We start from the raw sequence: 14,290 nt of genomic DNA on the forward strand, positions 1-14,290 counted from the left end.
AGATGATGCTGAGCTAGATGGAGTAATGGTCCAATTTGGGATAAGGCAGCTTCTTATTTTCTATGAGCCCTTTACTCCAAATCATGAGGACTAAACTCTTTATTTTTGAAGGAAGGTCTTCAGTTCAGTGGTAGAGCTATGAAAACTGTAGATATTTATTATTCTGAATGTGACTGTTGTACCTGTGGAAGAAGTTTTGAGCAGGGATCTGGATGTACTTAGTCCACTCCACGATCTGAAAATCAACCACATATCAGTGGGGGGTTGGACTGGTTGGGTTTTTTGCTAGGGACTGGGGAAGCCAACCCAGGGTTGCCAGGATCATTCCTTCCTTCCACTTAAAATAGCACAGTCCCAATGGCATTCTTATTTCCTTTATTTTCCTTTTCCTTCTGTAAAAACAAAAATAGAGGGATGCTTCAAGCTCAACATCCGAGTTTCTGGAGCTGGAGAACTGGTCCGCAGACCAAGATGGCCTGGCAGAAGATGCTAAGGTGAGGTGCCCACAGGGTGGCTGTGTGAGGTGGCTGGGGCTGCTAAGGATCTCTGGTGACAAAGGGAAAATGAGCCCCTAAAGGCTCAGGAGCCAGGCCTTGAGCAGATGCAGGGCTTGCTACTCCTTGGCACTGGGAAGCAGGGAAAGGAACGAGAACTGCACCACCTCAAACTGCAGGTATGGAATCACATTTTTTTTGGTGCCCTCCTACATAGAACTTTTAAAAAAAGCCGAGAGAGATACAGAATTCCCTTCAAACAGAAAACTAGCCCAATTGAGAGCAGACAGGACTAGAATTTTTGTCTCTGACATGGTAGTTTTTTGTTGGTGGTTCCCCCCCCCCAAAAAAATCAATCCAGTGAATATGATTGGTATTATTGTTGCTTTCATTCCATAAATTGATTATGTCCTGTCCTCCGACTTGTATTGCATTTCCTTTGCATTGGGGATGTAAAGAAATTGCCAAATAATTTATGTAATTAATTGCGTAAATTACATAAAATGCATAATTTCACCACAGTAAACAGTGAGACGAATAATGTAGTTGTTGGCAGAAGACGAACTGCAGCAGAACAGAAACAGAGCAGCATGGGATGAATATAGGGCAAGGCGGTATCTTCTTACATCCCTGCCCACAATAAATTGGTTAAGCCTTTAAGGTGCCACAAGATTCTGAGGTTTTTCTGGTGTGGCTGCACCTCCGGAACGTGCCCTCCTTATCCTGATGCTTCCAAGATTTGAGCTGCTTGCTGAACTATCCAGATGTTGATGCCTATTAAACATCCATTTGCCTCAACAGTTTTATCCTGCTTTCTTCTACAGCCAATGCTGACTTCTGAGACAGAGGCATCTGGTGCTGATGCTGAGGATTGCACTGTGCATGTCCTTGGGGAGACTGAGCAGCCAGGTAAGGGTTGCGGCTGTGCTCTGGTGAGCCAAGGAGGCTGCAGGGACTGTTCTGCATTGCTTTTTCTGAATTCAGAGCAGTTTGCAAATTTTTCTTCCTACCTTCCTTCATATATTCCTCCCTTTTGCCAACTTCTGCATTCTCTTAACTACACACAGTCCACAATGGCTGCATAGCACAGGATCAGATGGTGGAAAGGGAACATCCAGCCCAACTGTCCTTTGAAAGGCAGAACCCTCTCGCTCCAAACCCAGCCTAGCCTATCAGCCATCCAGGTCTCTGTCAAGGATGCTTGAAGATCAAATGTCTCATTAGATTGCATTTGCATGTGAGCCAAGTCTCCTGCTAGCGAGAGATGGTAAATGATCCCTGTGATCTTTCCCCAGTAGTCAGTCGGAGGGGCTCAGAGTGATCTGGAAGCACCTGCTTGTAGTCATGTGTTTCAATTGAAGCAGATCTGTCTGGGATGGGAAACCCATGTGGAAATTGCTCTGAACTCCATGGAGGAAGGGCCATATATCAGTGTAATGCACAGTAAAATATGGTTGGTCAGGTTCAGAATGGAAGCAGAATTCACCCACTGAGTTTTTAAAATGGAAGATAAAGTTATCAGAAGCTGCTAGCTGCAATTCCCCCTCCACTGTCAAAGGCAGTAAGCCTCTGAATGCCAGTTACTGGGATTCACCAGAGTGTTGCTGCTGCACTCAGCTCCTGTTTGTGGACTTTCCCCTGGGGCATCTGGTTGGCCGTAGTGAGAACAGGATGCTGGACTAGCTGGGCCTTTGGCCTCACCCAACTCCAGGCTCTTGTTCTGTTCTTAGTGGAAGTCAGTTCCAGACAAACTGTTTGTTGAGCATTCATCAAGCAAATGTTATCCCACACTTTCCAGTGCATTTTCCCGACGCTTTCCTTATCACAAAAAGTCCAGTTTTTGGAGGTTGAAGTGGGTCTGTTGCACAGGCCCTGCAAATAACTACATAACTTGAATTTGCTGTCGTGTAACTGAATCCGACCCAAAAAATTGAAACAGTCTGGAAGCACCCCCAGTCTTTGCTGGTGGTGGTGAGGGCCCTCGGCTCTGCTCAACAGTTCCTGGTGTCCTAGAGTTAAGAGACTGGAAGGCAATGTCCTTCTCTGAGCTCATCCTGAATACTACTTTTGGCACTGAGCGTTGCGTAGGCTGCTTACCTGGCATTAAACTGTCCTGGAATCACCTGGGACTGGGTTGGCATGAGACAGTGCTTCCTCCTGGTGGTTAGAAGGCAGCACTGCAGGGACAGTACTGCTTCTCTTACATTGGTAACCTGCCCCGATTTCTTGGGAATAAAAGTGCTCCTTGCAAGCTCATGGCCCAGGTGTGTGTAATCCCAGTCTAGCTCTGGAAAACAACACACAAGATCTGGCTCCAAAGGCTGGAGTTTTTTTCTGACTTGGAGGCCTGGATCCTTCCTGCCCTGATTTTCACATTGCCCCCATCCACACTGGGTTATCTAGCACATAAGAACACCCTGCAGGATCAGGCCAGTGGCTGATGTCTTGAAGTGGTCCTCGAAGACCCTCAGCAATTTACAGGTGGTCCATGGGGTGGGGGGTGCGGAGAAAGTTTGGGAACCACTGTTGTTGTACACCACTTGAAGATTTTCTAAAACTTGAAGCGGTTTCTAAATGAATGAATGAATGAATGAACGAACGAACGATGCCCTCAAAATCCCTCCTTTGTAGCCACCAGGAAACGGGAGCACCGCAAGGAGAAGCTGCTGCTGCATTCCCTGGGCCATGTCGTCATGAACCAGAGTTACGTTTGTGCCCTCATTGCTATGATGGTAAGAAGCAGGGACACCTGGGCCATGCCCTGGGAGAGGTTGGGGTGGTAGGGCCAAAGGAGGACAGCAGCAAGATGCACGGGTGGCAGAGGGGGTTGGTGAAAAGAGGGAACAGGGCTCGAGAGCGGCTCTTGACGCAGCAAGCACTTAATCACAATGAAACCCCCCCAATAGTTTTTTGTTTTTTTAAAAGACTTATTCCAGCCCCACCCACTTCTTCCACTTCAGGATACATATTCTAAAATCCTGCAATACGAGATTACAAAACAGGAACTAAAGAGAAGTGCCAGAAGGAGAGTTGCGTAGCAGGTGGATGGCGTGTTTTATCTTTTGTATTTGCATAAGTAATAATTCAGGACCGGAATTTGTCTCTGTGAATTTCTGCCTGAGGTTCCCTGCACTGCCAAGTTAATTTCTCATGTGATAGGCATTGTGGTGGTCCTGGTTGGGTCGCCCCTCCACCACCCCCAGCAAGATATAATTGTTATTCCTGCCTGTGTGGCCAAGGAACTCCTGGCATCTTTAGCTCCTTTGCACAAGGTCATGCATTTATCTTTTTCCAGGCCTTGTATCTGCCTTTTCCAGCTATACCGGTTTTCCAAAGCAGCAGATAATGAATTAAAGCAATAAATCTCCAGTAGTGCCATATATAGCACATGGCAGAGACTCTTTTGCTTTCCCTTCCTTGCAGGTGTGGAGCATCACCTATCACAGCTGGCTGACGTTTGTGCTGCTGCTCTGGGCCTGCCTCATCTGGATTGTTCGGAACAGGCACCACTTTGCCATGCTGTGCTCGCCCTTCATCCTGCTCTATGGCATCACTCTCTGCAGCCTCCAGTATGTTTGGGGCATGGACCTAAAACCAGAGCTGCCCACCAGGGTTGGCTTTATGCCCCTGCAGCAGCTGGGGCTGGTGTGGTATGTTTACCCCTGTCTGCACCTGGGAGCCAAGGTAGGCACCATTTGTGCACCATCTCTGTCCTTTATGTGTGTGTGTGTGTGTGTGTGTGTGTGTGTGTGTGTGTGTGTGTCTGTCTGTCTGTCTCCAGCCTTTCTCTCTCCCTCTTTCCTGCTTTCTCCCCTCTCTTTTCCCACTGTTGGGGCTATGTTTTGCTGAAAGTGGCGTTGGTGTTGTCCTGTGTCTACCTTTGTGCCACAAGATGCTGAAACGGGAGACTTTCCTCCTGTGGTCCTCAGAGGATGTGATCTTGTCCTTCCATGATGTTCTTGCACAGGAATGGGAAGCCTGCGGTCCTCCAATTGCTCCCAGACTCCAACTCCAATCAGCCCCAGCCATCGCAGCCAGTAGGAAGGGATGATGGGAGTTGTAGTCCAGCAATTTATGGAGGGCCACGGGCTTCCGATTCCAGCACAGCCAGCTCAGGACACTGCAGTGATTCTTGCGCTTGGAATCAGCACTGATCTGTGACAAAACCAAAGTGCAGGAGAGGCCCTTATTTCCCCAGTTTGTGTTTTCCCCCTGAATTTCCCCCTAATGACTTTCTGCACCCGTCCTGTTGTTCTGGAATGGAAACCTAACACTGTTCCCTTGCATGAGGACTCTAACCCGCTGCCTCCCCCTCTTTGCCTGCAGCTCCTTTTCACCCTGACCTTTTGGCTTCTGGTGAGGCAATTCGTGAAGGAGAAGCTGCTGAAGAAGAAGCAACTGCCTGCCCCCTTGGTGGAGGTGACAGTTTCAGACTCAGGTGAGAATGCAAGAGCCAAGACCAGTGGGTCAGTTGGCCTGTTTTTTGTTTAATTCTTCATAAACAAGCTAATCCTATTCTGCTCGTAAACGGGACCCCAGCGGTCCTCCCACCCAGATTACAGACCAGACTGACGCCTGTTTAGCTTCAGGAAAGCCTTTGCATGAATTGTGTTTGTGTTTTCTGTATCCTTCCCATGGATGGGCCTGTAAGCAGTTTGTTCCAAAGCATTTGCTGTGCTCTCCTAAACCTAAGTTAAGTTTTGGCTAGACTTTGGTAAAGCTCAGATGAAGAACCTTGTCTTTGGGACTACATTCCTCCTCAGACGTTCCATTTGTAATGTGAAAAATATGGAGACTGTTCCTGGGCATGTACAAGTTGCCTTTCCCTTGTGGCCCACCTTATTATTATGGGCCAGGATTTCCATCTCAGGAAGGCAAGAACTCTGTGGGATGGGGGTGATGCTCCACATGGTCCATTCTTGGGGGGAAAGAGGCTGTTCCTCTCCTTTTCCTTGCCCCAAACCACAAAGATGATGGCCCTGAATTCCAGCTCATGACACTAACTTTGTTGAACAGGGAGTGGGAGAAAAATACAAGAGAAGCTTGTCTTCCTATCATAATGTGACCTTGAACTTTACGCAGTTTTGTGAGGGAATATCCCCATTGTGTGCCAGCACGTGAGTGAGTACCCAGATTCTATTATTGCAACCTCAGATTCTGAGCCACCCTTTTTTTATCCTCTCCCCTCTCAGGGCCAGGGCACAAGCGAGACGTGTTGAAGATCCTGGGGGCGCACGTGATGGCCTTTTACGCAAAGTTCTGGATCTTGGTTTGTGCCGGCATGTTCATCGTGGTCAGCTTTGCCGGACGCCTGGTTGTCTACAAGATTGTCTACATGTTCCTCTTCCTCCTTTGCCTCACCCTCTTCCAGGTTAGGCTGGGTTGGAGAGGCCCCAGGGCCATAGCTTGAAAGGGAGCAGAGGAAGCTGCCTGATATTGAGTCAGACCGTTGTCCCAAGCAGGAAAAGGTTTGCTTCATCAGCTTCTGTCCAATCTTTTGAAGCTGCTGGAGGCTGAACCTGGGAGCTTCTGCATTCTACTGCGAGCTCTATAGCTCTTCCTTCCAGGAAGAGACTTGCTCCACTCCCCAAAGATTGTATTGGGAAACCCTAAGATTTCAAGGTGATGCTCTAGTTAAACTGCTGGAGGTGTCCTGGAACATGTCCTCTTTTTGACTGCTTAATATTCCCAAAGCTCCTTGGTCTGCCACTTCTTACTAAGCTGTCCAAGATCTTTTTGTAGTTATCATAAAGTGCTGGCAACTGGTTGGAGTCTTTCTTGCCTCTCAGAATAGTCTCTGGGGGCTTAATTTTGAGCCTGGCAATTAATTACAGGAGAGCAGTGTGGGGGAGCTTTTGACCAGCTATCCTAATTCATCCGACTCAGCCTCCTCATTTAGCCTGCAAGGCCATTTCAGCCAAATTGTGTCCACTTTCCCTGCACCTGATGATGTCAGGTATGGGGCAGGTAGCTACACAACTGAAAATGGGTTTGATCAGTTGCAATTGGGGGAGATGATGATCTGGCCTGCTGGTCAGATCCACTTCCCCACCCCTGATGTGGGATATTTCTACTGTTACCTCGGTGCTCTTGTTTCAATTTACAAAGTCCAGGTTCCATGAGGACCACTTGATCGCTTCTATCCATGTTCAGTCACTGAGGTCTTTGAGGGAGTTATTGTCGTGGTCTCCCATGGCTCAGACGCATGGCTTGCATCCCCTAGGAGTCATGCGTTTAGTATTCTGGCACTCTCTTCTAGCTGACATCAGACAGTCCCTCCCACCCCTGTTGAAATTCTGGTGATTACTGAAGTCTTTTTTATTGTAGCTAACTCACTCTTAGTCTTCCTTTGTTGGATCTCCTGTATGCCACTTATAGACTACTGTGATTAAGTGGTATACAAATTGCTGAAATAAATATTTTCAGGGCCATACAGGACAAGGGCTTTCAGTGCTGCCAGGGTAGCCCACAGCCTGGGATGGCAGACAGTGGAGCTTGTTTCTGTTCCCCTGTGGCACATGTGAGAGAGCTGTGGCCCTAGAGATGCTTCTGGACTCCAACTCCCATGAGCCCCAGCCAGTATGGCCAGTGGTCAGGAGCGATGGGAGTTGGAGTCCAGAATCATCGGGACGTCCACAGCTTGCCCCACCCCTGGCATATGACGAGCAAACAACTCAGAACATTGATCTCTTGTTGCGCCTTTCATTGGCACCCATCACTTTGCGTCCTCTGGGATTTGCCTCCTCTGGTGAACCAGCTGGGGTGTGTGTGTGGAGTATCCTGACACAGGTGGGAGTGCCTTGTGGGTCTTTCTCCTCCCCTAACACCACCACCCTTTTCTGTGCAGGTGTACTACAGTCTCTGGCGGAAACTCTTGAAGGCCTTCTGGTGGCTGGTGGTGGCTTACACGATGCTGGTGCTCATTGCCGTTTACACCTTCCAGTTCGAGGACTTCCCCATGTACTGGAAGAACTTCACAGGATTAACTAATGAGCAGTAAGTTTCCCCGCACCCTTAGGACCGCTGGAGGAATAGGCTCATGGGGGAAATTTGCTACTCTGGTCTCCAAGAAATCAAAGTCTCTGCTAGCATAAGGAAGTCAGGAGAGCTTTGCTGGGCCAGACCAAAGGTTCATCTTGTCCACCATCTTGCTTCTCAGAGTTGTAGAGCGCATGCATGTGAGAAGCTTACCAGGGCATGAAGCCAATATGCTCCCCATCCACACAACCAACGATCAGGAATTATGGGAGTTGTAGTCCGACACCATTGGAATGCTCAGTCGGATAGAGCGTGGTGCTGATAACGCCATGGTTGCAGGTTTGCTCCCCATAAGGGACAGCTGTGTATTCCTGCATTGCAGGGGGCTGGACTAAATGAATCCTCGGGGTTCCCTTCCAATTCTATGGATCTATGATCACGCAGGGCATGTGGAACTCACTCCCACAGGAGGTGGTTAGGGCCACCGACTTGGATGGCTGTAAAAGAATTAGACAAAGCCTATCAACGGCTACTAGACAACATGGCTGTGTTTTACTTCTGCTGTCAGAGGCATTATGCCTCTGGGGGCCAGTTGCTGGGAATTGCAGGTGGGCAGAATGCTGTTGCGTTGATGTCCAGTTTGCAGGCTTCCCCTGGGCACCTGGCCAGCCACTGTTAAGAACAGCATGCTGGACCTAGATGGGTTATTGACCTGATCCAGCAGGTTTGTCTTGCATTCACCGTTCCTCAATCCGCTTTTTCCCCAATAAAGAAAACCCAACAGTATTGCACATTTTTCTTGTAGGGGAAGTGTGTCCCTGCATTGTTGATGTTTGTGTTTCCACCTTTTTGTAGGTCTCTCGCACCTCCCTTGGTCTCCCTGGCCAATGTCTCTTCATTTATATGTGCTTCCCCCTCTGCCTCTCCCCAGGTTGGGTGATCTGGGCCTGGAGCAGTTCAGCGTCTCGGAGCTCTTCTCCAGCATCTTCATCCCGGGCTTCTTCCTGTTGGCCTGCATCCTGCAGCTGCATTACTTCCACCGCCCCTTCATGCGCATCACTGACCTGGAGCATGTCATTCCGCTGGGGGTCTATGGCTCACACGCATTGGGGTATGTAATGCAGTCCCTCTGACGACAGACTGTGGTGGTTTGTACTCCTAGGCAGAAAGGAGACGGGGATCCCTGACTGATTTGCAGCAGAGAGGCAAGGCTATCTGGCTCTCAGCTCTCTAGCAATAGCATTAGGTCAATGAAAAAGAAAGTGTGTGTGTGTGTGGCCAAAACATGCACATAATTACACCATTCTCTCTCTCTCTCATATACATACATACAGGTGAAGCTCGAAAAATTAGAATATTGTGGAAAGGTTCATTTCTTTCAGTAATTCAACTTAAAAGGTGAAACTAATATATGAGATAGACTCATGGCATGCAAAGCGAGATATGTCAAGCCTTTATTTGTTATAATTGTGATGATTATGGCGTACAGCTGATGAGAACCCCAAATTAACAATTTCAACTTTGGAGTTTTCATCAGATGTACGCCATATTCATCACAATTATAACAAGCAAAGGCTTGCCATATCTTGCTTTGCATGTCATGAGTCTATCTCATATATTAAACTCCAGTAGCTAATGAAAACAATTGCTTACATAAATGGACTTTTCCACAATATTCTAATTTTTCGAGTTTCACCTGTATACACACACACACACACACACACAGTGTGTTGAGAAAGGGGAGCTGCTTTTTCAGTGCACAGCAACGAAGCCAAGCAATGCAAGAAGAACATTTGTCCCTTCTTGAATTGCTAGCTCAGCCCCTGCTGAAACCCCACCACCACCTCCAAAGCCACTGAGTCAGTGAAGGGGAAGATGTACCTGCCTAGGGAAGAGGGTGGGGGTGGTCCAACCATACCAAGTGAGCCACAGGGTCCCCATCCCTGCTATAGAAAAGCTTTGGCTTAAATCCCTGGCGTCCTGTCCTATACTTGGGAAAGGTTGCCTTTCTAGCGCCAGGAATTTCCCCGGGCTAAACTGTCTGCCCTGAGTCTGATCTTCCTCTTTTTTTGCCACTCCTCTGGATTGCAGGAATGAAGGGGCCAGTGGGAGTCGTGTTCTGCTGCAGTCTGAGGACGGTGAGGACAAAGACCAGGAGCCAGAAGCTGAAGTTGATGCTGCTTCCGAGGGTAAGCAGAAGGTCTTCTCAGGTCAGCGGGTAGTGGGGAAATAGGCCCCTGAAAAGCACAGAGCTCACCTGTCCAGAATTTAAAGCATCCAAGTGGAAAATTACAAGCAGGTTTTCTTCTTCTTTTCCTTTTCCTGTCTCCAAGATATCTCTCTCTTTCTCTTCCTCCACCCTCTCGTCTTCCAATGCAAAGAGGGCCTACGCTCTCCTCTCTCCCCACCCAACAACCACTTTTTGCACATTACAGCCGTGATGTGCCTGTGGAAGAGGAAACAAGTACACAAACCCTGAGAATCAAACTCGTTCAGATGTGCGTTTCCCTTTACAAATCACCAATTGAAATGTTGGGCTTTCTCCACATCAGAATGTCCGGTTTTGTACTGGCCTGTCTCTCTCGGCTCGCTTTCTGTCTTGTGTGGTCCCACAAAGCTGGGGAGGGAAACATACAAACCCAGCAAGGCGAAATGCTCTCAGCTCTGCCTCACTGTCCCCTGCCCCCCCCCCCCGGTTTTCTTCACTGCAGACAGTGTGCCCAGCAAATGGGGCTTGGTCCTGGAACGCCTGATGGTGCTGGGCAGGAAGTTCTCCAGCATCCTTGGCCGCATCCGATTCTTCGTCCTGCGTCTGCTTGAGCTGCACATCCTGAAATTGGTGGCTCTCTACGTCGTCTGGGTGGCCTTGCAGGAGGTGAGGCTGCAAGGGGAGAGGAGAGATTGAGCCGGGGAGTTCTGCTGAAGGGAGGAGGATCCCCTGGGGGAATGGAGAAGGGGACATGCCCCCTCTGACCCTCCAGATGCTTTCTGTGGCTGTTGTGAGTCTCACCTAGCCCCTGCTCATCCTGGCAACGTATTTTCTCTGTAACATGGGACTGCAAACATACTTTTTGAAAATAAAGCCAGAACACTGAGCTGTGCACCAGATTCAGGCGTTTTGCAGGTATGACTGCCAATGGGCAAGGAGACATAGGCTCCGTACACAGTGTACATTTAAAGCTCTTTCCCCCATGCCCATAGAATCCTGGAAACTGTAGTTTAAGGGTGCTGGGAATTGTAGCTCTGAGAGGGGTAAACTTCAGTTTCCAAGATTCTTTTTCTTGGGGCGGGGGGGGGGGGATGTACAATCGTACCTTGGTTTTTGAACACCTTAGTTGTCGAACAAATTGGCTCCCGAACGATTGAAACCCGGAAGTGAGTGTTCTGGTTTTCATTTTTTTAAAAAAAAATTTGGAAGCCGAACATCTGATGCAGCTTCTGCAGCTTCTGATTCACTGCAGGAGCTTCGTGCAGCCAATCAGAAGCTGCACTTTGGTTTCTGAACGTTTTGAATGTCGAACACACTTCCGGAACAGATTCTTTTTGACTTCCAAGATACAACTATACTTTAAATGTCTGGTGTGTATGTAGCCATACAGCCTGTCCTGCAAGTCTGCACCCTCTGCTTCTCTCCTCCCGTCTAGGTGTCGGTGATGAACTTCCTGCTGATGGTGCTTTGGGCCTTTGCCATCCCCTACTGCCGTTTCAGCCACATGGCCTCATGCCTCTCCACCATCTGGGTCTGCATTATCATTGTCTGCAAGATGCTTTATCAGCTGAAGATTGTCAACCCAGAAGATTACTCCTATAACTGCACAAAGGTATGGGAGGTGGGCTCCAAAACCTGTCTCTGGGTGTGTGTTTTGGGTGGCGGCAAAAAACTGACATTCAGTCCTCCAGCAAATTTCTTATTTTTGTTCTGTTCCAGACCATTGAGATTAGGGTCAGGCATTCTCCCCCACCATCTTTGGGGCTTTTTCTTTCCTTGCAACACTAGAAGGAATATAATATCCCAGTTTTGATCTCTTGTATCCTAAGGTATACTGTTGCATTACAATGCAAATAATGATATAATCTTTGCTTGCTCCATAGCCTCTGCCCAACAACACCAATCTGCAGCCAGAGGAGATTGCCAACTCAACACTCTACCAGCATCCTGTTGACCCAGCGAACTGGTTTGGGTTCAGAAAGGGCTACCCCAACCTGGGTTACATCCAGGTGAGTGGCCAACCCATCTTATTTATTTATTGCATTCCTCCAAGAAGCTCAAGGTACATGGTTCTTCCCCTCCCCATTTTATCCTTCCAGTGGCCCTGGGAAGTAGATTAGGTTCAGAGAGACAGATCACCCAGTCAGCTTCATGGTGAGTGAGGATTCAACCCCTGGTGTCCCAGGTCCTAGTCCAACACTGATCATTAGACCACACCAGCTCTCTTAGTGCCTCCAACTCTTTTCGCTTCTGGCATCTGCTATGATTTGGGAAGATCTGCTATTTAGGATGGGGAAGCTGTATCCAGAAGGAAGGTTGGCAACCATTTTGATATAACTCAGTCATGTTTTTTGGCTTCATTGCCACAGTTGTGGATTTTCATTCAAACAATAAATTTCTATACTGCCCTCAGGACATTTTACAGATGTAAAATTTAGTACTTAAACCAGAGGTGGGAAACCTTTTCTTCAGTTCCTTCTGTGGAAATGTGGGATGAGTCAAGGCAATGGTCAATTGCAGTGGTGCTTTTGTTGTTTTTGTTCCTGTGGTGGCTCAGTAACCTTCATACCCAAACACTACCTGGGTGATTTAATCATTTTGACTGTTCCTCAGCATCCACCCGCAATCATAACCCAGGAAGGTGGCATCCTGGAATCCCAGCTTAGGAAGTTTGTTATTTTGCAGCTTCTCTCCACCTCAGTCAATAGACTCTGCTATCTCTTTTCTCCCTGTCTGTCTGTCTGTCTGTCTGTCTCTTCCTCCAGAACCATTTGCAAGTGCTGGTTCTGCTGGTCTTCGAGGCCATTGTCTACCGGTGCCAGGAATACTACCGTAAGCAACACCAGCTGCTGCCTCCGGTCACCCAGACAGTCTTTGAGGATACAACCCGTCAGAACCTGGATAAAGGCCTGCTAAACTGCATCAAATACTTTGTCAACTACTTCTACTACAAGTTTGGCCTAGAGGTGAGAGGGGGTATTGACAGGTCTTGATTATCTGCACAGCTTGGAAATCAGAGTGGTGGGGCAATGTTGAAAGCATCATCTGCCAGTCGGGGGCAAAATCTGCTTACTTATTTTATTTTATTTAATAAATTAGTATGCCAGCCTTCATCAAGGCTGTCCAAGGAGACTTTTGCAATGTATTTAACCTAATAGTTACTGTATTTTTTCGTCTATAGGACACCCCCATGTATAAGATGCCCCCTATTTTGGGGGACTCAGATTTAAGAAAATGGGGGGGAGATGTATCCGTGTATAAGATGCCTCCTAATTTTTGACTTTTTTTTTTTGGTAAAACACCTAGTCTTATACACGGAAAAATACAGTAATTTATTTTAGCCTAGTAGTTATTTATTTTATTGGATTTCTCACCCAACTTTCTCCACAAGGTTCCAGGGTGGGTTGCAGCCATAAAATATATAATTATATACAGTCTGAACTTGGAAGGGGGTGTCACACACACACACACACACACACACCAGACACACACATTTTGGGACAAGAGCTTTATTCCAGGCTCCCTGTTCCCACATTCCTTGTCTGGGGCCCCCATTACCAAAGCCACCATCTTACGGATTCCCTTCTCTCCTCTTTCCCCACCTATCCAGATCTGCTTCCTGATGACGGTGAATGTGATTGGCCAGCGCATGAACTTCATGGTGATCTTTCACGGCTGCTGGTTGGTCGTCATCCTGACTCGCCGTCGGCGGCATGCCATCGCCAGGCTCTGGCCCAAATACTGTCTCTTCCTGGCATTCTTCCTGCTCTTCCAATACCTCCTGTGCATTGGTATCCCTCCAGTACTCTGTATTGGTAAGTGACAATTTTGGGCCCCTTGGAGGTCTAGAAGGATGAGCCTTCTTCCAAGAGCGTGTGGCGATCTCTCGCAGAGAAACCATTCTGCCTCTGTACCCCATTCTGCAGGGAGGGGGTTTGGGGAAGACGGAGGTGCCTATGCAGGGGCCCTTTTCTACTTGCCAGCATTTTCACCCCCTCTTGTCTCCCTTAGACTACCCCTGGAGGGGGAGCCATGCTATCCCCATCAACTCTGTTCTCATCAAGTGGATGTACTTCCCAGACTTCTACATGAAGCCCAACTCCATCAATCTCATGAGTGAGTACTTTGAAACTGCCCTTGTGCCATTTCGACCCTCCCCTGTGGCAGGCAGTGGCGGAGTGAGCCCGGCAAAGTGAGGTCTTGCGGCATTCAACACCCAGTCTTTCCTGGGGCCACTGTGGGAGTCTTTGCCCCATTACTCTGCATGGCCAATTGAATCTTGAGTCTGAGAGCGACTGGGATTCAGCACCGGGAACAGCTCCTGTAAATGAGCTGGGGAAACCTGTCGCTTTCTGGCTGCTGTTGGTGCTGTTGGACTACAACTCCCATCATCCCTGACCATGCTGGCTGGGGCTGATGGGAGCTGGAGTCCAAGGATGCCTAGCAGGCCACGGACTCCCCATCCTGGACTAGTGAGCTGCAGCATTTAGAAGGACGGACGAGTGTTGGGTGCAGCCCCTGGGAAAGGACGTGAGAGATTCCTGGGCTCCGCTCCATTTCCAAAAATGCAGGTGCCTCTGCCAATCATGCCCCTGTCGCTTAACCCTAT

At 48.4% G+C, this 14,290-nt stretch overlaps 1 protein-coding gene across 1 annotated transcript in view; it reads left to right on the plus strand.

The window, feature by feature from the left end:
- The window catches only part of PIEZO1 (piezo type mechanosensitive ion channel component 1), a 112,663-nt gene that overhangs the window by 71,259 nt on the left and 27,114 nt on the right, over window positions 1-14,290 (plus strand). The window contains exons 9-23 of the mRNA XM_033156988.1: window positions 411-494; window positions 1,319-1,403; window positions 3,126-3,226; window positions 3,918-4,178; window positions 4,821-4,932; window positions 5,687-5,865; window positions 7,342-7,490; window positions 8,404-8,583; window positions 9,564-9,661; window positions 10,184-10,347; window positions 11,117-11,293; window positions 11,565-11,690; window positions 12,447-12,647; window positions 13,292-13,496; window positions 13,693-13,797. Of these exons, the coding sequence (XP_033012879.1) occupies window positions 411-494; window positions 1,319-1,403; window positions 3,126-3,226; window positions 3,918-4,178; window positions 4,821-4,932; window positions 5,687-5,865; window positions 7,342-7,490; window positions 8,404-8,583; window positions 9,564-9,661; window positions 10,184-10,347; window positions 11,117-11,293; window positions 11,565-11,690; window positions 12,447-12,647; window positions 13,292-13,496; window positions 13,693-13,797 (2,227 nt within the window). The remainder of the gene's footprint in view (window positions 1-410; window positions 495-1,318; window positions 1,404-3,125; window positions 3,227-3,917; window positions 4,179-4,820; window positions 4,933-5,686; window positions 5,866-7,341; window positions 7,491-8,403; window positions 8,584-9,563; window positions 9,662-10,183; window positions 10,348-11,116; window positions 11,294-11,564; window positions 11,691-12,446; window positions 12,648-13,291; window positions 13,497-13,692; window positions 13,798-14,290) is intronic.

The sequence above is a fragment of the Lacerta agilis genome, chromosome 8, assembly GCF_009819535.1.
Source record: "Lacerta agilis isolate rLacAgi1 chromosome 8, rLacAgi1.pri, whole genome shotgun sequence".
Lineage (NCBI taxonomy): Eukaryota > Metazoa > Chordata > Lepidosauria > Squamata > Lacertidae > Lacerta > Lacerta agilis.